We start from the raw sequence: 21,861 nt of genomic DNA on the forward strand, positions 1-21,861 counted from the left end.
AACGTTATTAAGATTTGTAACTCAATTTTAATATATATTTTTAGAAAAATTCATGAACCAATATAATCCAGAACACACGACTCAAATCATACGAATTGAGTTGAGTCGAACACACAACTCAAATCATACAGGCTTAAGGGGCCCTTTGGGTCGGTGGCTAGCAGGGGCTCAAGCACGAGGGTCTACGTGGCATGCGCATGCATAAGATTCTACACACCTAAGTGCGCATGTTACGATCCATGCATCCTTCTCATTGACACCAAAATCCACGTCAATCCAACGCACCCATGCACTTAGACGATGTTGCATCAAAGCCCCTTTATAGGTATATAGTGAGGGATTGAGTTTTGTTGTGTGGGTGTGTTGGTGTGCATAGATGGAAGAGAAAGTGTAAAGAAAGGGAAATAGAATGGTTAGTATAGTAAAGAATTGTTGCACACATATATCCCCTCATGCACCCCTTTTACTACTTTTGGTGCATTGAAGTAGAGACAGGAATGATGAGCGGATATTTCACGCCGAAGCCCCCCATGCACAATACATCATCATCATCATTCAACCCACCCACCTCTTTTCATTTCATTTGCTGCACATCATCAGTCACTAACTCAGTGTCATCTCCTTCTTATGTTCATCCACGTTGAATTTGAATTCAATTAGATAAATGTTCTCGAATCTTCTCTTGAGTCGTACGTCTTGGTCTCTCGTGTTTAGGATTGAACTGCTTGTTGGGATTAAGAGACATAATGGTTATGCTTAAAATGTTATAATGGCATTTGGTCCCGAGATTTTTGCGCTGATATTGAAGGATTGGACTAAGGCGGTTGTAAGTCAAATGAGGATAGACTAGTTTTTGGTATGGTTGGAACGTTTGAGCTCCATAGTAACGGAATACTCATGTTTTAGAAGTTTGGTTGTTTTAGTTTTTTTTTCATTAATCTTTTTAGAACGTGGTAGGACGACTAAAAAGATTAAACTATTGGAATCAATTGAAACTAAACATAACTCAACTAGTTAAGATATATATATTATATTAAAAGTTCAGAAATTTGACTATTCCTTCTATACTTTATATCATTGAACTCGAAAAAGTAACTAAAATGTTCGAGGTTTGAAACAACCCGAGGTTTAAAACTCGACGAATTTATATGGACTATGGCTCAATTTAGTAGGGGCAATTGGATTATAATGGGTTGGGCAATTGGGCCTTTTAGAAAGAAAACCAATCATGGATCCCTTCCATCTCTAATATATGGATAGGATATGGCCCTATATAATCCGGATGAGGGTTTGACTTGGGCAGGGTCGGAGTTTACTCCAATGCACAGGCGATGACAGAGAATATAATTTTTGTTTTCATTTAGCCAATGAGAAGACATATCTCCTCACTTTCTTCGTTCGAAACAGACTAAATAGACATCTTTATGTCAGTATATAGATAGATGTGCATCATTAAAATGAAATAAGGTCGGACATTTAGTCTATCATGATGATCAACTTTTAATGTCATGAACATTCGTTTCAAACAAATCTCGATAAAAACAATGGATGACAAAATAACTTTATTTAATAAAATGCAACAGAGATAAACATACATCATACACATATATTAAACAAATTGAAAATATGAACAACTTTTATTTCACATAACATAAGGCTTGCAAGAATCCAAAGACAACATCAAAGATAATCTTTAGTGATCGGTGAAGAAGATAAGGCGACGACCCAATGTCGTTTCAACCTTTCTCCGATCTTTTTCAGTGACAATTGTTCCAATTTCTCATTTTCTAAGAGAACCCATGATCAGATCTTTTCTTCCCCCTCCAGTTCTTTGTTCAGTTAGCAAAAGCTCAATGAATTTTCAGTATCTACAATTCCCTTTTCGTTAGCTGTGGCTCAACTTCCGATGAAACTGTTGACGGTCCAAAATGGGTTCGGAGAAAAATTAAAGAATAAGAAGATGAGGATCACCGTTTATTGTTCTTCATTATTGCCGTGGGATTCAGCTTTCGATTCCTCCTCTGCTTCAAGATTTAGACAAAAAAGGTCCGTCCCTTAAGATATCTTAGCTTGTTTTTATTACCATCCATGTTTTCTATTGAAATAAAAGTCAATAGTTAACAACTTCCCGTTTCAGTCGGTAGTGGGTTTGATTTCTTCAAGCTAGATATTATTTACGGGAAGTTAATCACGCCATTCTTCGTCTTCTTCATTTTGTTATTCTAAATTTAAACATTCTCTTATTATACTGCTCGCGGCGGAAGAGATCAGGGGTCTTCTAAAAGCTATTGAAAAGAAGTGATTATGGCGGTGACGGATGAAAAAGCGGATGTCGTAAGGCTTGAGGTTTGTAATCAAAATCTTGGGTAGTAATGAAATTGTGAAATCTCTGATGGGTATTGTTATTTTTGTTGAAAGGGTAAATATAGTGCAATGATTGTGTGTTGGCTTCTTGGAAATGGATGCCTGTTTTCTTGGAACAGTATGCTGACCATTCAAGATTACTATGGCTATTTGTTTCCGGTAATTTTCATTGTCATGAGCAATTTAGTAGCCTTGAACTTGAAGGATTACAATGATGTTATTTCCCCCTTTGAAATGTTCTACAGAACTACCATTCTTCAAGGGTTCTTACTCTTGTGTATCAGCCATTTGCGCTTGGAACACTCTGCATACTCGCATCTTGGGAAGCAAATATCAATACCAGAAAACGGAATCTCTTTGGATATGTTCTGTTCTTCATTTCCTCCCTCTCGGTTTTAGTTGTAAACACTGGTTTCTTCTTTCTTTTTGTGTTCTTGTGTTCTGAATATGTAAAAAGTTTATGAAACTGCCATTGTTAATGTTTTATAGTTGGATTTAGCAACATCTGGTAAAGGAGGTCTGGGTTCCTTCATAGGAATTTGTGCCATTAGCGGTGCTTTTGGGATTGCAGATGCTCATGTTCAAGGAGGAATGGTTGGGGATCTTTCTTTTATGCAACCAGAGCTCTTGCAGGTTAATAATGTCACTTTCCATGGTTTGTTCATTGACTTGTCTGATGATCTTTCCCTGGCATCAATTTTGCTTTACCTTGTCTCAAATTTGTAACTTTTTTGGGTGTTTTTTGGTCTTGAATTCCTCAGTCTTTTCTGGCTGGCTTGGCTGCCTCCGGCGCTCTTACCTCGGGTTTGAGGTTAATTACTAAAGGAGCATTTGAAAATTCTAAGGGTGGCCTTCGTAAAGGAGCTCGTAGGTGCTCTTGTTTCTGGTTTCTGGTTTGTTTTAAAGCAAATTGGTGTGTGCTTGGATTATAACTTTGAACTGCTATTGATATAAACATATTGCATATGGGTTTTGTTTGTTGATCTCTATATAGTAGGCGAATGGCCGTACAAATTAAGACCGATCTATCGAATCACTGTTGTAACAGCTTAAGCCCACCGCTAACAGACATTATCCTCTTTAGGGGTTTGTAACATCCCAAATCCACCGTTAGCAGACATGTTTTAAAACCTTGAGGGGGAGCAGAGAAGCCCAAAAAAGACAATATCCCCAAGCGGTGGACTTGGGTGGTTACAAATGTTATCAGAGCCAGATACCGTGCAATATGCCAATGAAGACGCTGAGCCCTGAAGGGGGTGGACACTAGACAATGTGTTAGTGAAGATACTGAGCACCGAAAGGGGGTGGACACTAGGCTTCACTGCTGAGCCCTGAAGGGGGTGGACACTAGGCGGTGTGCCAGTGAAGACGCTGAGCCCTGAAGGGGGTGGACACTAGGCAGTGTGCCAGTGAAGACGCTGAGCCCTGAAGGGGGTGGACATTAGGGCAGTGTGTCAGTGAAGACGCTGAGCCCTGAAGGGGGTGGACACTAGGGCGGTATGCCAACGAGGACGCTGAGTCTTAAACGGGGGTGGATACCGGGCGGTGTGCCAAAGATGACAATATTTTCTAGCAGTGGAATTGAGCTATAATAACTATTTTTTTATATTTTCATTTGATTTTTATGAAGAAATGGCTTCCTTTAAACTAGTGTGTAATATACAGAGAACACAGTTATAGCCTTAATGACATCAGACCCCTCCCTAAAGACTGATTCTTCTACCATTCTCTGCAGTTTTGTTCTTTGCAATCTCAACATTTTTTGAGCTTCTCTGTGTTATCCTCTACGCGTTTACTTTTCCAAAACTGCAAATTGTGAAGCATTTTCGGGCCAAGGCGGCATTAGAGGGATCAAAAACAGTTTCAGCTGACCTTGCTGCTGCTGGGATCCATGGGGTAGCAGATGAGGTATGTAACATCTCAAAACATCCAAGCATCTTCTTATCGAACTTGGTCGAATAACGCATAAGAATTACGTGTAGGCCATGGGGAAAGCAACCGAAGTCGAGCGACTAAGCAATAAAGAACTATTGTCACAGAACATAGATTATGTAGTTGACATTTTTTTGATATATGCTCTCACATTGTCCATTTTTCCTGGATTCTTATCTGAGGACACTGGATCACACAGTTTAGGAACATGGTATGTGTTTTCACTTGCACAATTCATTAAATGATTATTCATGTCGAGGATTGAGCATATCTCTTGCTTCTCTCAGGTATGCACTCGTGTTGATTGCATCGTACAATGTTTGTGATCTTATTGGGAGATACATTCCGCTCATCGAATGTATAAGGCTAGAGTCACGGAAATGGCTTATGGTCTCGATCGTTGCCCGTATCTTACTCCTACCGGCATTCTACTTCACAGCCAAGTACGGCGATGAAGGTTGGATGATACTACTCACCTCATTCTTGGGCTTGACTAATGGCTACCTCACCGTTTGTGTGCTCACTTCTGCACCAAAAGGTTACAAGGTAAGCTTGGTTAAATAGAAGCTAAAAAGCGCAAGATTGAGAAATAGTTTGTGTTAGGAATTACGAACTTCCACAATGGTACGATATTGTCCACTTTAAGTATAAGCTCTCCTGACTTTGCCTTTGGTTTTCTTAAAAGGCCTCGTACCAATGGAGATTTATTTAAACCTATAATCATTCCCTTAACTAGCCAATGTTGGACTCCCTCCCAACAATCCTCTCCTCAAATAAAGTACACCATAGAGCCTTCACTGAGGGCTATGGAGCCCTCGAACAGCCTCTCGAGTCTAGACTCCTTCTCTAGAGTCCTCGAACAAAGTACACCTTTTGTTCGACACTTGAGTCACTTTTGACTACACCTTTGAGGCTCACAACATCCTTTGTTCGATACTTGAGGATTCTATTGACATGGCTAAATTAAGGGCATGACTCTAATACTATGCTAGGAATCACGCCCTCAACAATGAAATGATATTGTCCACTTTGAGCGTAAGCTCTCGTGGCTTTGCTTTTGGTTTTCCCAAAAGGAGTCATGTCAATGGAGATTTATTCCTTACTTATAGACCCATGATCGTTTCCTTAATCCTAACAATCCTGTCGTGCATTATTAAGTAAGAATGTTTGTCTCACTTGTTGTGCAGGGACCAGAGCAGAATGCCTTGGGGAACTTGCTGGTTCTGTTCTTACTTGGAGGAATATTTGCAGGAGTCACCCTGGGCTGGCTGTGGCTTATAGGCAAGGGCTGGTAAAGTAGTGTAGATTTATAGGTTGTTTGGGAATGGTCTTTAATAATTGCTTCTTGCAAAGCCATTTTCATTATAAGTGATTCATTACAGTTCTCTTAGATTTGGTTCTATATCTTTAAACGTTTGTCTGTGACTCGTGGAGAGACCCCATTTTTGTGAGAATATTTGAAACGTTTCACAGAATTCAATGCACTTCAAACTGGAATATTTACTGCTGTAAAAGAAAACAAAACTGAAGCAGATCTGTCCCACCAAACCCAATTTTACTGTAGGGTTAAGAAAAAAGACACAAAATCAACAGCTTTCATGTGACAGACACGACATGGTCTTTCCCTCCAAAATAATCCAAGAAACTACGGCCCAACGGAACCTCATATTACGGATGTGTCAAGAACCAGATGAAGGGCACTGCTGTTAAGGGCAAGAATGGATACATGAAGGTCGAGGGTGATGAAGTGGAGGACTGTGTGTTCTCAAATTGAAGGGAATCAACGGCCAGTGGCATGTTTTCTTGATCTGGGCTGCACTTTGAATCGTGAGGCGGGTGGGCACTGTACATTATGGCTCTTAGAACCGCTGAAACTGTTGGAATGTACGCCGTTTTGTTGCGAGCGAGCAGCCATGTTAGCCCCATCAGTTGGCAGTCTCTGTTGAACATTTTGGTTGCTCTTTCGGTGGTGCTGGTGTCTCTAGCTCCCTTCACCTGATCGGAAACATAAATTAAGGAGCTAAAAAGGCGAAAAGATCCCATTTTTCAGCTACCCATTTCAATGTGGGAGTCGATGAGATAAGAATCGTTACGGTTAAGTTGTTTTGCAGTACCTTTTGGAGTGCGCCGAGGCATTTGGTGCAACCGGAGTAGGATGCGTTGCGGCAATTCTTCTCCAGATCACGCACTGCCGACGTTGGGGTGGCGTTGTGGAAGCCGGAGAGATTGAATGCTGCTGGACAAGACAAGGAACTTATCTGGTGGAGACGAATTCCACAGAAGCACAATACAGCGTCGCAGCTGGAATTGGGCTGCGGAATTCTGATGTTTCGCTTCACCAACGAGTTTTGTAATGACTCCACGCATTTCTGGGAATCGTCTGGCATCAATGGCAGATCTATTTCGGCTGTTGGCGCTGGAGCCGACACTTCTAACGCCGACCTGGCATGAGCTGCAAAGAGCCATGCCGCTAGCACTGGACAGCACCGGCTCCGGTCTAGGTTCCCATTGCAGGCTTGGCTCACTCCCCCGAATAGCTCGTCGGATAGGTCCAGCCGACAGACTTGAGTTTCAGCTTCTACTGGGATGGCCGGAACAGAGGATTCCCCTGTTACGCCAGCAACAGAAACTTGGAACAGAGTCGATAAGATCATAAGGATTGATGAAACTACAACCATCAGAGAGACCATATTTTGAAGTTTCCTTGATGGGTTTTGTTTTTTATGATCGGGGAAGAAATGGGTTGCGCATACAAAGTCGAGAGGAAGAAGATATAGATTGGTCGGGAGCACGAAGGTTGTTAAAAAGAAAGCATTCGAAAGCGGATTTGACTGAAAAGGGGATAGGATTTGATGTCTTTCTACAACCAAAAATAATTCTAAAGCAACCTCGCCAAAGGAAAGCGTAAAGATCAAGAACAAGAAGAAGAAAGTGTGAGGGATTGAAACGAAGTAGAATTTGGTTTGGTCCGAAAGATGGTCTCTGAGATAATGAAAACAGGACATGACCACATGGGGTCTAACATTTTCTAAAGCGACAGAGAGAGAGAGAGAGAGAGAGAGAGAAATGGGCTCTGGTTTAAACTTTTATCTTCCTACAGAGGGCATCAAATAGTCGTCCCGGAGCACCATGGGACGACCACAGCGGACCGGCGGAGGACTAGTTTCTGAACTTTCCGGCTCGGCGGTGGAGCAGAAGTACCTAAACTAAACCAAACCCATGGTGGGTTTTCCTCAGAAAGGAACGAAGAAGAACACCATGATGGGATCTTATCCTCTTAAAAACTGACAAATACAAAACACACAATTGGGTTTGGCATCATAGAAGAAAATGTGAACAGTCCACAGCGACAACATCGGTGGCGTTAACTTAAAAGACAAACTGGAAATGTCAATCAAGAAGAAATGATTCGGAGGAAAAGCTCCGGCTACGGCGGGGCCCTTGTCTCTGTCACACCATGAGAAAGGCCGCTGCTTTTTGCCTAACCTCCATTATTTTTCAATCATATAAACCTCTCTTTCAAAGTTACACCTTCATTCATTATACTCATCGCATAAAAGATGCATCGCTCGCGTATTGTAATATGAGAAGAAATTGAGTTTAAATTGAGATGAGTTGTTGAGATTGTTGTTGTTATTGAATATCTCAATCAATTATTGACGAAAAATATGAAAAAGTCAGCCCATTAGTGGAAAAAAAAAAAGGGGAAATGAGCTGAAAAACATGAGGATTCTACCAAATACAATTTTTAAGTCAAAGTTAAATTGGCCATTACACCAAATCAGTAGACTTTCTTCTCTCCAATTTTTCAAACGAAAAAAATTTCTTTGATTCAATTTTGGTTCTTTTTCTATGATAATTGAGAGTCCTTGTCGTGACACATGTGAAACTCATATTTTGTTGAGGGCTTTTATGTTTCTTTTTTTGTGAATGTAACAACTAAAATCTACCTCATGTAGATATTGTTTGTTTTGACCTATTATATATCGTCATCAACCTTACTTGATAATGACGAAAAGGTTGGTATTGAACTATTTAATTAGCCAAATCCACCATGTGACTTCCCTAACCTCATTCCCATTCTTTCCAGGAACTTCAAGGAGTTGCTTTAACTCGATCCATCACATTTTAGCCCTCTTCTGTGTATTATGGACTTCCTTGCTGCTAGGAGCTTGGAGCCCAAGATTGGTTCAAACTCTCGTTTAAATCTCTACGCTTGCAACTATAGCAACTATATTGACAATGGAAGAATAGGTGAGGTTAGGTGTAACAGTCCAAGTTTACCGTTAGTAGATATTATCCTTTTTAGATTTTTTCTTTCGAGCTTTCTTTCAAGGTTTACCTCTCTAATCGATATGAGATCTCGCACTAAATGCAAGCTAAAGTAGGAATAATCAATCGTATTACAACTTTCATATGCATCAGCAAGTGATACTACCTTGTAGTTTGTAGCTTCACAAGCTGCATCAGCAGGCTCATAACTATTCTAAGGAGGATCTCTTGACTATGTCTTGAACATTAAAATCAATTGAATCAAAAGAAAATTCACTTTGTTCTAAGTTATCAATCCCTTCTGATAAAAAAACCTGAGTTCTATCAACCAAAAAATGTACTCGAAATCATACTGATAAAGTGTTTGGCTCTCAAACTGCTACCTCTTGGAAAGGGTAATCTGTGCTTCTTCCCTTCATCACAACTTTCTTAAAGAACAAATCATCAAATGCATCAAAGCTTTGTTGTTGTAATGACCAAAGCGATGATGTCACTTCGGCCTTTAGTGCATTATGACATAAAGAGTCATTGTTCACACAGAAAGCATTTCTAACCATGATGACCCTTGCAATCTCTACTCCTTGTGGGTCATAAATATCATTAACTTGGTCCTTCCAAACCATGAAAATCTTGTTATGCAACAATTCAGCAAGTATATATAAAGTCTCCCGTATTTGATAGTACCTTTTCTTTAAGACTAACAGCGATACGTAACGGGTTAGGGGAATATTTCGTTTCTCTCTCTCCAATTGATGTAAGGTCTTGTTAGAAATCACGACTCTCCACAGTAGTATGATATTGTCTACTTTGAACATAAGCTCTCATGGCTTTGCTTTGGGCTTTCCCAAAAGGCCTCGTACCAATAGAGATAGTATTCCTTGATTATAAACCCATGATTATTTCCTAAATTAGCCGATGTGGAAATTGCATCCAACAGGTCTTACAATCCACCTGCTTGGGGGCCATCGTCCTCACTGGAACACTCTTGGTGTCTGGTCTGATACCATTTGTAACAGGCTAAGCCTACTACTAACCGATATTGTTCTATTTCCTTTTGAGCTTCCCCTCAAAATTTTAAAACATGTTTAGTAGAGATCCTTGTCATCAACATGAAAGCCATAAACAATACATTTGCTTCTTAATTATTGTTGGTACAATATGTTTGCTCTTGCAGATGTTGGGCTTGGTTTTTCTTGACATAAACTTCTTCGTATAATCATTCTGGTTGCATAATCACAATGATAAACTTGCTTGTTTTTGGACCAACGGGAGCATGATTGGTTCTTTTTACAATAACAAGGAGGAAGTTTACCTTTCGAAGCTCTTCCTTTTCCTTTGCTCTCATATTTGGTTGGCTGTCAATCATCTTCTGCAACAGGATTCTTGCCCTTTGGTACTGCCATGAAATGCACCCTCAACATGTTCCTCATTACACATTGCATCCCTTTGTTCTTGAGCAAGTAAATGTGATACAAACGTAGGAACAGAAACTAAACATATTCAAGATCGAACCACTTAAAAACAATAAAAACAAGATCAACCTAAGATGTTTAAAGCAAAATCTTAAGAGAACAATTAAATCTAACCATAAATGGTATTAAAGCGAGAAATTGAGCGATATGCCAGCGAGGAGGTTGAGCCTCAAATGGGGTGAACACGAGGGGGTGTGCCGGCAAGGATACTCAGTCTCGAAGGGGGTGGATTGGGGGGTGCCACATCGATTGGAGAAAAGAACGAGTGCCAGCCAAAACGCTGAGTCTTGAAGGGGAGTAGATTGTGAGTAGATTGTAAGATCCTACGTCAGTTGGGGAGGAGAATAAAGTATTGGTTGTAAGAGTGTGAGTAGATTGTAAGATCCTACGTCAGTTGGGGAGGAGAATAAAGTATTGGTTGTAGGAGTGTAGAAACCTGTCTCTAGTAGACGTGTTTTAAAAATAAAATATTTGTGACGGTAGCGGTGGGCTAATAAAAGATTTTGGAAGATGGGTCAGAACCACATGGGAAGAAGAATGGATGAGTGATTTTCTTCTATTACTTGAACACCTAAGAGGAACACACTCATCTGATCTATACCATGGCTGCTAATCATCATACTCCTTACTGCATGCACTAATGTTGTCTTTCCAAGCATAGCTTTTTCAATTCTTTCCAAGCAAAAGTAGCTCACTATGTTCCTGAAGAAACAGAAGAACAAGTGGAAAGGAAGAAAAAGTGGGAATTTAAGGGAGAGATGGTGCTGAAAATGATATCTTTTGGCCCCCCACCATTAAATTTCAGAATATTTAGGATTCATCTTCCTCAACCAACTTGCTATTTCTTCATTTACATTAACCCATTGATGGGACTGCAACTTTTTCATTGCTTGTTACCTAACAGTTCTTCTGGTTAAACATCCAAAGATTCGTAGTTAGCAGAGTCTCTTGTTTCTTAATAAAAACAGAGCAACTGTCGGGCAGGGCAGGCGTTGCCAACTAAAATGCAAGGATGATTCGAAGAACAGTACAATGGAACCGTATTCCTTGTCGGGTATGACATAAATAACCGCATCTACAGCTTCAGCCCATCAAACGATCCAAATAGAAAAAACCCAAAATAGAAATGATCCAAACCGAAGTTGGAAGAGTTGTTTTCGAGAGAAGCGAGTAAGCAAAACCCCTTTTGTGATAAATCCCAAATCCATAAGCTTCTCGCCAAGCAACCAAGGAATCTACCGACTTCAATGGCTGTCGCTGGTCAGAAATCAGACCTCGATGGCAAGGTTTGGAGCCTTTGTAGTATACCCTTTTGGCAAAATGGCAATGTCTCCTCGTCTTCTGGTTCTTCGTCGACTGCTATTCATCGCGTTAATGAGCAAAGTAATGGTCATAAGCCAACAGAGAACTCGAGCTCCTATCCTTCTGGCAAGGTTTCGTTCATTGCGAAATCTCTACTTCCTACCAGAAGAAGGCTTCGTCTCGATCCTTCCAACAAGCTCTACTTTCCATGTATGTACCCTATTTTCTCATCTGGGTCGCCATTTTTTTGGGTTCATAATGAGATTTTGTTGCCTTTTTCGTTTTGTTCTTACAACTGTGGTCGTCCTCCCCTGTTCTCTGGCTTGATGATTACTAAATCACTCCCTAAAATCGATCTGTTCTTGCTTGGGTTTTGAGAATGTTTGTCATTTTTGTTCATCTTTTCAGATTGCTTCCACTTTTTTTGGTCGAACAGCCAAGTTTGTTTAGTTGTCTGATGCCCTTGAATTCCTCTCAGCTTGTGTTTTGTTTTCATTGTCTTTCTCTTAAAGATGAACCTGGGAAGCAGGTAAAGAGTGCTATTGAGATACAGAATACGAGCAAGAATCATGTGGCTTTCAAAGTATGAATCATTTCCCTCACGAACTTTTATCAGTTTTAAGCCTACCCAATGCAGCCTTCTTACTTCTTACCCCCTTGAATTGTTCTAGTTTCAAACGACCGCGCCGAAGAGCTGCTACATGCGTCCTCCTGGCGGTATACTTGCTCCTGGTGAAAGTATCATCGCAACGGGTAAGACATTCATCTTAGTTTTGAGCTGCATTCCTTGAACTGAACATTACAAGTATGAACAGCATTTGAAGTTTTTCTGAGGTTCTTGTATCTGTGACTTTGCTTCAGTGTTCAAGTTTGTGGAGCCACTAGAGAACAATGAGAAGCCTGTGGATCAAAAGAGGAGGGTTAAGTTTAAGATTGTGAGCTTGAAAGTGAAGGGTAACATGGACTATGTGCCAGAGCTGGTATGTCTTGCAGCCTTAACTTCTGAATTTACTATGCTTTTCCATGCTTTGAGTTTGTGACCAATGCTTATATCATTATTGTGCAAGAATGTGTAACAATCCAAGCCTACCGCTAGCGGATACTGTCTTCTTTAAACTTTCCCTTCCGAACTTCTCCTTAAGGTTTTAAAACGCGTCTACTATGGAGAGGATCTAGCCCTACTCCGACCCGTGTCTTGCACCTTCTGGAACCTGGCTAGACCCCCTAAATAGTAGACGCGTTTTAAAATCTTGAGGGAAAGCCCAAAGAACAATATCTGCGAGTAGTAGGCTTGGGATGTTACAAATGGTATCAAAGTCAATCACCGAACGGTGCGAAACACTGGTCAGAGTAGGGCTAGACCCTCTCCAACCAATGTGCGATCTCACAATCCACCCCATTGGGAGCCAGCGTCTTCACTGACACATTGCCCGGTATCTGGCTTTGATACTATTTGTAATAGTTCAAGCCCACCGCTAGTAGATATTGTTCTCTTTTGGGCTTCCTCTCAAGGTTTTAAAACGGTCTACTAGGGAGAAGTTTTTACACCCTTATAAGGAATGGTTCGTTCCCCTCTCCAACCAATGTGGGATCTCACGTTAACAAACCATAACGCACATCTTCAAGTGAAAGACCAATTATAATTCACGCTAAGAAGAAGTTTCTGATGGTAATTTCAAATAATGGCATTTTACAGTTTGATGAACAAAGAGAACATGTAGCAGTTGAGCAAATACTGCAAGTTGTTTTTCTTGACCCGCAGCATTCTAATCCTGTAAGTATTAGTAGTAAGAGGAGAGAAACACACTAAGTATGGTCAAGACTATCAATCTCCTTATTGGTTTGGATTCTTCTCCTGTTTCAGGCTTTGGAGAAACTCTTCCGACAACTAGCTGTGGCCGAGGCTGCAACTGAGGTGCGTCAAAAGCCAGCAGAAGAAACAGACCCGAAAGTCGTTGGTGAAGGACTCGTCATCGACGAATGGGTGAGACAACGAAACTGTTCTCAGCATCCTCTTCAAACCTTATTAAGCTTTGCATTCTCTGACATGCTATGGTTGTTCTTCATTTGTAGAAAGAAAGAAGGGAAAGATACCTAGCTAAGCAACAGGTTGGAGGTGTGGATTTGGTGTGAAATCGAGCTGGTCATGTTATGAAAGTTGGAATCACATTCATGTGTGAACCTTTCTTTGAGGCATTCGTCGTCGAAGAGCAGTCATCAACATCGACATTAGCAATCAAAAGCGAATGGCTTAACGACTTGATTTGTGATGGCGTTTCATGGTCTTGTGTTTGTTTGATTGATTGGGTTGCTGTTTCTGTTGGAGTTTGAAGGTTTTGAGGTAAATAGTGGGTGTTGTTCTTGAAAAGTGTTGCTGTTTGTGATAAAGTTTGGGGCAAATGAGCCAAAGAATCAAGTCTTCAAAATAGCATATATCTTGTTGAGAGGCATCATTTATGAGCCCACTTGCTGTGTGGAATGGTATCTGCTTGGTTTATATCTCCCTTTCTTTGAAATCTTTCCCTTAGTGCTTTCCTATCAGACAAAGGCACAAAAATGACTGCATATTATAGCCATTCCACATCTTATGAATACATTCTAGTGAATCGGGCGGTCGCATTATGATCAAAATACTAACTATGCTTTACTCTTTTTGAACGTTTCATTTTTATTCAAAATACCTTTATACTTTGTGTGAGATCTTACGTTAGTTGGAGAAGAGAACGAAATGTTTCTTACAAGGGTATAGAAACCTTTCTCTGATAGACATGTTTTAAAATTGTGAAGCTGACGGCGATATGTAATGAGTTGAAACCGACAATATCTGCTAGTGGTAAGGTTGGATAGTTATAAATAATATCAGAACAACGAGAGAGAAAAACGAACAGTAAAATGAAGTTGATGTAATGCAATGACTGTGAAAGGATGATTTTGTCCCAAAAGTGGATTTGGAAAGGCAATTATCACATATTCCCACCATGTTATGAGTTGGATAAGATATTAAAGATATAAGCAAATTAAATTAAAGATGTTCTTTTCGAACAAAACACAGCTTGTTTTATCTTCGATGATTTTATAGATATGGCTATGTCAGAGACATGACTTTAATACCACTTTCTGGGCATCATGATTGTAACAACTCAAGTCCACCGCAAGCAAATATTGTTCGCTTTAGTCCGTTATGTATCGATGCCAGCCTCACGGTTTCTCTAATTGATGTGGGATCTTATAATCCACCCCCTTGGAGCCTAGCGTCTTTTTTGCTGGCACACTGCCTGATGTCTGGCTCTCATACCATTTGTAACAACTCAAGCCCACTACTAATAGATATTTTCTGCTTTGACCCATTACGTATCGTCGTCTGCTTCAGGGTTTCTCCAACTGATGTGGGATCTCACAATCCACACTCTTGGGGACTAGTGTCCTTACTATCACACTGCACGTCAACCTCACAGTTTTAAAACATGTCTACTAGACAGAGGTTTTCACATCTTTACAATGAATGTTTCTTTTCCCTCTCTACCCGACGTGGGATCTCACAGCAACCTTTTATATATCTCCACGATTGTATATATAATCTGCTTTGAATATAAACTCTCGTTGATTCATCCAAAAGTCATTCATTAGACTCTTCAAATATAAAAATACAAATAATCCATGAAGATTAATCATAGGCGGACCTGTCGAATTGCACAATGAGCTCATGCTGACGCCAAGCTGAGTTGGAAATGCCACAAATTTTAAAACATTGTCCTTTTTCTTTGTCAGACGTATAAGAAAAATAAATAAATAAATATTTAAGATACTTCCAATACCATACTGCACTCCCACGTGAGACCCATTGCCTGCCACGTGGTTGTGTATTTCTATTTAACACTGTATCTGGACTATAATCCCTAACGCAACCACGTGTATCCATCAACGCCTCGTCATCACAACACGACAATTTTAACACTACCATTCGAATAATTGCACTCTTTTTATTATTATTATTATTTTCTTTCTTTATTATAAATTTGGTGACATGGCTGGAATTAGTCCATGCTGGATTAGCCACGCCATGCCACGTCGCTTACATTTTTAAATTTTAAAAACATAATTAAAAATAAATTCTATCGAGGCTCTCGCAAACTATATAAGGTAGGCTTTGCCTTTGCTCCGCCGAAGCCGGAACGATTTCTATTCCCCTCATATCGGAAGCTATTGGAAAATGAGTTATCTAGGTCGGGTATGGATGGCGGCGAGTGTAGCCGTAGTCCACGGCGGCCAATCGGACGCCCGCCGCGGATCGGCTGAAGGAATCTTAACTCTGCACCGAAATGCGGAAACAACCGCCGTAGCCGTTGATCTCCGCCAATTTTCAACAGTGACGAGTCACTCGAATCGCGATGGAGACGAGAAGAGGCAAGCCGATGAGTCTCTCCGCCGAGTTATGTACTTCAATTGCTGGGGCCAAGGCTGAGATTTGAGAACGACGGCAAGGACATGAGCGATCGAGAGTTTTTGCCCTTGTTTAGGGCTTTTTTTTTTCTGATCGGAAACGAGGATCGTCTCTGTGATTGTTGACCCTTTTTTACAGAACGATCTCATCCTTGATTGTAAATTACTGGAATCGGGAACCGATTGATCGGAACCGAGGATTCGTGTAATTAAAACTAAATGTATAAAGGAAATCAAACTGTTCACGATTTCGGTGATTTTTTTTTTCTTAATAATCATCAGCTTTGTTTATGATCCATTTCTGTGATCCTTTCTGGTGATGGAATTTATTGATCCAATCGATCTGGAATTCGTAATCGAAATTGCTGAACTCAATTCTTGACTGATGAATTGATCAAAAAGTGGTGACCCGAAATCTCCAGTTCGGGTTTAGGCAAATTTGAGATAGAACACTATAATGAGTATCTATTTATATGAAATTTTTGAAGAATTTCGATATTTGAAGGGAAATTTTTAAATTTTTAATTCATTAAAGTTGTTGAAATCCTTTTAGATTTGATTATTGATAATTTGCACAAGAAATATTTTGAAAATCTTTCTTAATTAGGTTAGAATGATGGTCCTTTTCGGGCGCCTGGTTCGGGGCCCCATCTTATCGATGAATCGGAGCGTGATGCTCTCCTAATCCAACGGCCAGGAATCCATGCAAAAAAGAAGAGCGCATTCTTCCAACGTCTATATTTCACCAACGGTCAAAAACTCGAAAATATAGAGAATTTCACAATCCCTCCCGATCTCAAAATCTGCAGTTTATTGTGTTTGTGTTGTTCAAAATTTGCCCGTTCTTTTTCTTCTTTTTGCTGTAGAAGTTCAAATTTTTCATTGAAATTCGCCTACCCAGAAACGAAACATGAGTGTTCTTGATCACCCTGATGACATCGAGACCCCAAACATTCAGGTCTGGAACAATGCTGCATTTGACAAAGGAGAATCCGGTGTTGGAACACTTTCTTGGTCGATTATGCAAGATTTGTACAAGAATCCCTGTTCCGAATCGTTCCAGATTGATTGCGGTAAAGAGAATTTATGCCCTGCTTCTGTCAAGTACTCTGTTTCTGTGGATCCGCTCAATAACAATGGCGCCATTGAAAAGTCACAAGGAAAGCCATTTAAAACGCCCGCCAAAAGCTATGGAATCAAGGGAAAGGAGGAGGGGGAGGTAATTTGTAAGGAGAGAAATATCGATGAAGAAATCGAGGAAACAGAGAGGGAAATCAATCGATTATCGATGAGACTTAAAGCGCTACAAATTGAGAAGGCTGAGCAGAACGCTGCAAGAACAACAATCCAGAGTGGTGGAAGATTCGTGCCCATCAAATCAATTGTGCCGAAAATGGGTATCCAAAATTCAGATGGGGTTAAAATGTTTGAAGACGCTTCAGTTGAACGGAAAATTGGTCTCAGAGGGAAAAGTTTGGGGCCGTCGGAAATCTACGCCGGCGTTGGGTTTCGGCGGCAGGGAAAGACGGAACTAACACCAATTCAGCAGATGAAAAGCCGTCGACAATCCTGCCTTCCGAAATTGCCAGATATTGACGAAGCTAAGACGAAGAACAGAGGAAGAAACGGTATGAGCCTTAGCCCCAAATCGCGGAGGACATTGATCAAGGCGCAAACTGTGCGGCAGCCAGCCACCACCATCGTATCCAAAAGGCCGGCGAAAAAAGATGGGGTTGGGGTTGTCGAATTAATCCAGCCAAAGAAGCTCTTTAAAGACGTTGAAAAATCAGCCCCACCCACCAGCACCAAAAAGCCATTGAGGACTGGTAGGATTGTAGCGAGCCGTTACAATCAGACAAGCGAAAGCGCCCAAGTAGCCACAGAGAATCGCAAGACATCTCTGCCGGGGAATTGCAAAGATGACGGAAGCAGTCGTTCTTCATCAGAGCTATGCCGGAGCAAGGCGCCGCAAAGCAGAGTGAAGAAGCGGTGGGAAATTCCAAGTGAAATAATGATACTCCAACAAGAAATGGAAGAGGGATGCTGCGGATCTCCAGTTTCCAAGCTGGGCGATATGCTTCCAAGGATCAGAACGACTCGTTGTTCGAACACAACTCCAAGGGACTCTGGACCGGCCAAGAGGGTGGCTGAATTAATTGAGAGTAACACAAATTTCTTTGCTGATACGGAGATGGAAGCATCGATTTGTCAGAAGTTAAATTTTGCAGAGGATGAAGAGATAAGCGAGTTTGGTGGGCTATAAACTGGTGGATCTGTTGTTATTGTATAACCAGATGAAGCATATAAAGGGATCAAGCTTTCGTTTTCAATAAGTTTTGTCTCTATGATATCAAAGACTTCTACTACATGAGTACCAAAATTTAAAATCAGATGCAATGAAAGTAAAACAAAACTGGGATTTGAATGAATGTAAGGTTGGTTATAGTTATAGTTGAATTTGTAGAGTTTCTGCTACGAAGATGATATCAGATTCTGCTTGAATCTCTGCCAAATATGAATCTTCTACCCCAGTCTGATAGGACCAGAACCCTCGTGCGCCAGCTTACTAGCTTGCTGTAAAGATAGATTCATAAACAAAACATTAGTGTAACACTCCAAACCCACGGCTAGTAGATATTGTCTATTTTGACCCATTACGTATTGCGGTCAGCCTCACGGTCTTACAACGCGTCTGTTAGGGAGAGGTTCCCACACCTTTGTAAAGAATGCTTCGTTCTCCTCTCTAACCAACGTGGGATCTCACAATCCACTCCCCTTCGGGGCCCAACGTCCTCGCTGACACACCACTCTATGTCCGACTATGATACCATTTGTAACAGTCCTAAGTCCACTGCTAGTAGTATTGTCCGTTTTTGCCCATTACGTATCGATGTTAGCTTCACGGTATTAAACTCTAGGGAGAGGTTTCCACACCCTTATAAGAAATGTTTTATTCTCCTCTTCAACTAACGTGGGATCTCACAATCCACCTACTTGGGGCCAATGTCCTGCACACTGCTCAGTGTCTAAATTTGATACAATTTGTAACAGTCCAAGCACATCGCTAGTACCGTTAGTATTATCGTCAGCCTCACGATCTTAAAACGTGTCTGCTAGGAAGAGGTCTTCTCGTCAACCGACGTGAGATCTCACAATTAGAGAACAAGAATGTTGTGGGGTTTGAATATGCTTCCAATGACGTTTGGGGTTTGTGGATTTTACCTTGTATACACGGAGTACCAAAGCCACTGGCTGCTATGACCTATTGAGATCCAATCTCCAGGTAGTTGAGCTGCAGTTTGTTCTCCACCAAGAGGAGCAAACTGCCCAAAATGCTTGTACCTTAACACAAAAACAACCAAACTTTCAGTCTAAAAATACCAAAAACTCACCCATTTGATCCACTTTTCTTGTTTTTACCTAAAGGGACGAAACCGATGTCGCCCCGTCCCTCTATATCGGAGAGGGCCTTCCGGGTACTTCTCACATTGTTCCATCTTGTTGAAGCAGGTTGCAAGATACTCACCTTGTTGAGCAGCAACCTACAAGAATTTGAAAAGAACAAAAAAATTAAAGATATAGTAGTTGAAGCAGCATTAGAATAAAGATTAGGATGTATGAGTTCACTTGAGCAGTAGCAGGCAGATTTTTCATCTGAGCATCGACTTCGGAAAGTAAGGACGTAAAGCTTTCGATATCGAGCTCGGTCGACTGTTTCTGCGTGTCCGATTGCGACTTCTTCAACAAGGCTGCAAAGTTCTTCATCTTATTCTTCTTCAGATAGATCTCTACTTGAGGGTACCTCTCACAAATATCCTTTACTGCTTCTTGAAACTCTTGCAGGGCTAAACTTCCTGAATTGTCTGTGTCCGCCTTGCTGAATATCACAGCAATATCTTCCTGCAAGTAAAAGGGTATCAATCAAGAAGAAAGCCATAACAGCCCGACCCATTGCTAGCAGATATTCTCTTCTCTTTCGGGCGTTTCCTCAAGACTTTAAAACGCGTCTAAGGAAAGGTTTCCGCACACCTTATAAAGGGTGTTTCGTTCTCCTCCCCGTGAGATATCACAAAAGCACGGCAAAGGGAATGGAATGAAATGAACTCTGAAATTACCATGACTTTTCTTTGGTTTATTGTGGCACAATCACCAAAAGCATAGACACCATCACATCCTTCAACCCTTAGCCATTCATCAGTAGCCAAAGCTCGTCTGTTAGTCTGACCGATCTGCTTCATGAAGTCGACGACTTGAGGCCGAGGACCGATGCCGGTGGACCAGACAACCATTCCATAAGGAACAGACACAAACTCACCGGTTGCCCTTTCTTTTGTGGAGATTTCCTTATCAGTTACTTTCACAACCATTGAACCAGTTTTTAAGTTAATCCCATCTCTTTGAAACTTGTCTTCAGCGAAGGCTGTAATCCTCTTGTCAAACCTATAAAAACAAGTGTCCTGAATTTGAGGCTCCAAGGAACCAACCATATAATACAAAGAAGCCAAAAAAAGCAGCCCTTACATGTTCAAAATATGATCGCCTGCCTCTAAGAGGGTGATTTTCACGTATTCTTTCAATGAAGGATACAACTCTGCTAAATCCTCTGCAGCAAAGTCATGAAGTTCTGCTGCAAATTCCACTCCTGTTGGACCTCCTCCAACTATAACAAAGTGAAGGGTTCTCTTCTTCTCTTCTTCACTTAGATTTGGAAGGCTGGCTCGCTCGAAACAATCGATTACCGACTGACGAATCCGCTGAGCATCTTCCACTCCCTTCAAGAAATGAGCATTTTCCTCTACTCCTGGTGTGTTGAAAGTGTTGGATTTAGCTCCCATGGCTACTATCAGATAGTCGTAGTCCACTGAAAACTCTTCCTTGCCACCCAAGTTCGTGTCTTGAGTTGATCGACAGAACACCTTCTTGTTCTCTGCATCTATCTTATAACACTCAGCTTCCCTAAATTCAATGCTCAATCCTTTCTGCAACGTAAAACACCAAATGGGTTACCTTAATCTTGGCAAAACACTGTCAAGAAGAACAGAGTCACTACGAATTTCAGTACCTTCTTGGTGATGCTACGAATTGGTTCGACAATGCTGCGTGCCTCGACGGTGCCACAAGTGACACTAGGAAGCAAAGGGGTGAAAGCGAAGTAATTATGAGGGGATATGACATGAACATCATAAGAGGAGCTCTTGAGATTCTTCAAGAAGCTGGTGCCGGCCCATCCTGTTCCAAGCACCACCACCTTCTTCTTCTTCTTCTTCCTCCAATCATCATCTTGTTGGACGGCATCAGCAAATGCAGAAGGGTACAGAGATTTGCCATTAGTACTTGCCACCAGCCCACCTCCACTGCACATCACAACAATGAAGATCATAGCATGAAATATAATTGAATTCAAAACAAGAAAACAAGAAAAGAAGAGAGGAAAGAAAAAGGGTCGGTCAAGAACCTGGCGGCCAAGACGAGGAGGAGCTTGGAGATGTTGGGATGGTCGTGATAAGCCTTAGAGGCTCTGTTGTAGAAGGAATTCCATGCCATTGTGACAGCCCTGAGTAGCTTGTTCTCTTGCGGGAAGAAGTGAAGGGAAGTTTTCTTTATACAGAAGAGCGACGACGAAGGAGTAACTGCCAAGTTTTTTGTGTAGAAAAAAAACGATTCACCGTTGATTTTGATATCCAATAAAGTGGGAAAGAAGGACAGGTGGGATTGACTGACACAGAAATCTGCAACGAATTAGGAAACTAAACACGTGGGATTTCATCTTCCATATATATTTGATTTATTTCCGAGTTTCTTGGAAGTCTACGCTAATGAAAATCTCCCGACCATTGAATTAGGAATTAAAATCTCCATTGGATCAATTTACAAGCTAATAATATCACTTCTCCCAAAAATATATTCAATCCAAAAATATATCCCTATCCTTCATCCAGTATGCGTCCAGGGTTAGGTAATCTGTGAATCATTCTTCAAACCATTAAATTTGAAAAAAAGGATTCGATTTCGTATTTTGGCTGAAATTTTAAAAAATAGATTGAATACAAACAAGTTTAAAAACTATATTACAAAGACA

The 21,861-nt window shown here is 40.9% G+C and overlaps 5 protein-coding genes across 7 annotated transcripts; 3 read left to right on the forward strand and 2 right to left on the reverse strand.

Moving 5' to 3' along the window:
- Positions 1-1,667: 1,667 nt before the first annotated feature.
- LOC111451181 (equilibrative nucleotide transporter 3-like) lies at positions 1,668-5,795 on the forward strand. Of its 3 annotated transcripts, none has more exons than XM_023091492.1 (10): positions 1,668-2,046; positions 2,265-2,346; positions 2,419-2,523; positions 2,610-2,765; positions 2,854-2,997; positions 3,126-3,231; positions 4,100-4,272; positions 4,347-4,507; positions 4,584-4,842; positions 5,484-5,795. In XM_023091492.1, exons 2-10 carry the CDS (start codon positions 2,305-2,307, stop codon positions 5,589-5,591), a joined length of 1,254 nt encoding a protein of 417 aa, XP_022947260.1. In that variant the 5' UTR covers positions 1,668-2,046; positions 2,265-2,304; the 3' UTR covers positions 5,592-5,795. The 3 variants fall into 3 exon arrangements, with proteins under 3 accessions (XP_022947260.1, XP_022947261.1, XP_022947262.1); XM_023091493.1 differs by having other exon boundaries at positions 2,272-2,346; XM_023091494.1 differs by having other exon boundaries at positions 1,668-2,044; positions 2,262-2,346.
- Positions 5,796-5,828: 33 nt separating this feature from the next.
- Positions 5,829-7,630, reverse strand: LOC111451182 (uncharacterized GPI-anchored protein At4g28100-like). The gene is made up of 2 exons (XM_023091495.1): positions 6,411-7,630; positions 5,829-6,291 (listed from the first exon to the last, which is right to left on the reverse strand). The coding sequence occupies exons 1-2, from the start codon at positions 7,299-7,301 to the stop codon at positions 5,965-5,967; spliced, it is 1,218 nt and encodes a 405-aa protein (XP_022947263.1). The 5' UTR covers positions 7,302-7,630; the 3' UTR covers positions 5,829-5,964.
- Positions 7,631-10,968: 3,338 nt separating this feature from the next.
- On the forward strand, positions 10,969-13,948 carry LOC111451313 (vesicle-associated protein 4-2-like). The gene is made up of 7 exons (XM_023091690.1): positions 10,969-11,552; positions 11,855-11,925; positions 12,014-12,095; positions 12,204-12,322; positions 13,039-13,116; positions 13,207-13,326; positions 13,416-13,948. The coding sequence occupies exons 1-7, from the start codon at positions 11,288-11,290 to the stop codon at positions 13,473-13,475; spliced, it is 795 nt and encodes a 264-aa protein (XP_022947458.1). The 5' UTR covers positions 10,969-11,287; the 3' UTR covers positions 13,476-13,948.
- A 2,630-nt stretch (positions 13,949-16,578) lies between these two features.
- LOC111451309 lies at positions 16,579-18,115 on the forward strand. The gene has a single exon (XM_023091683.1). The coding sequence runs from the start codon at positions 16,693-16,695 to the stop codon at positions 18,043-18,045; it is 1,353 nt and encodes a 450-aa protein (XP_022947451.1). The 5' UTR covers positions 16,579-16,692; the 3' UTR covers positions 18,046-18,115.
- Positions 18,116-18,245: 130 nt separating this feature from the next.
- Positions 18,246-21,326, reverse strand: LOC111451635 (external alternative NAD(P)H-ubiquinone oxidoreductase B2, mitochondrial-like). Its single transcript, XM_023092108.1, has 8 exons — positions 21,238-21,326; positions 20,845-21,136; positions 20,304-20,761; positions 19,898-20,222; positions 19,410-19,682; positions 19,203-19,324; positions 19,005-19,124; positions 18,246-18,356 (listed from the first exon to the last, which is right to left on the reverse strand). Exons 1-8 carry the CDS (start codon positions 21,324-21,326, stop codon positions 18,269-18,271), a joined length of 1,767 nt encoding a protein of 588 aa, XP_022947876.1. The 3' UTR covers positions 18,246-18,268.
- Between the last annotated feature and the right edge of the window lie 535 nt (positions 21,327-21,861).

The sequence above is a fragment of the Cucurbita moschata genome, unplaced genomic scaffold (genome assembly GCF_002738365.1).
Source record: "Cucurbita moschata cultivar Rifu unplaced genomic scaffold, Cmos_1.0 Cmo_Scf00013, whole genome shotgun sequence".
Lineage (NCBI taxonomy): Eukaryota > Viridiplantae > Streptophyta > Magnoliopsida > Cucurbitales > Cucurbitaceae > Cucurbita > Cucurbita moschata.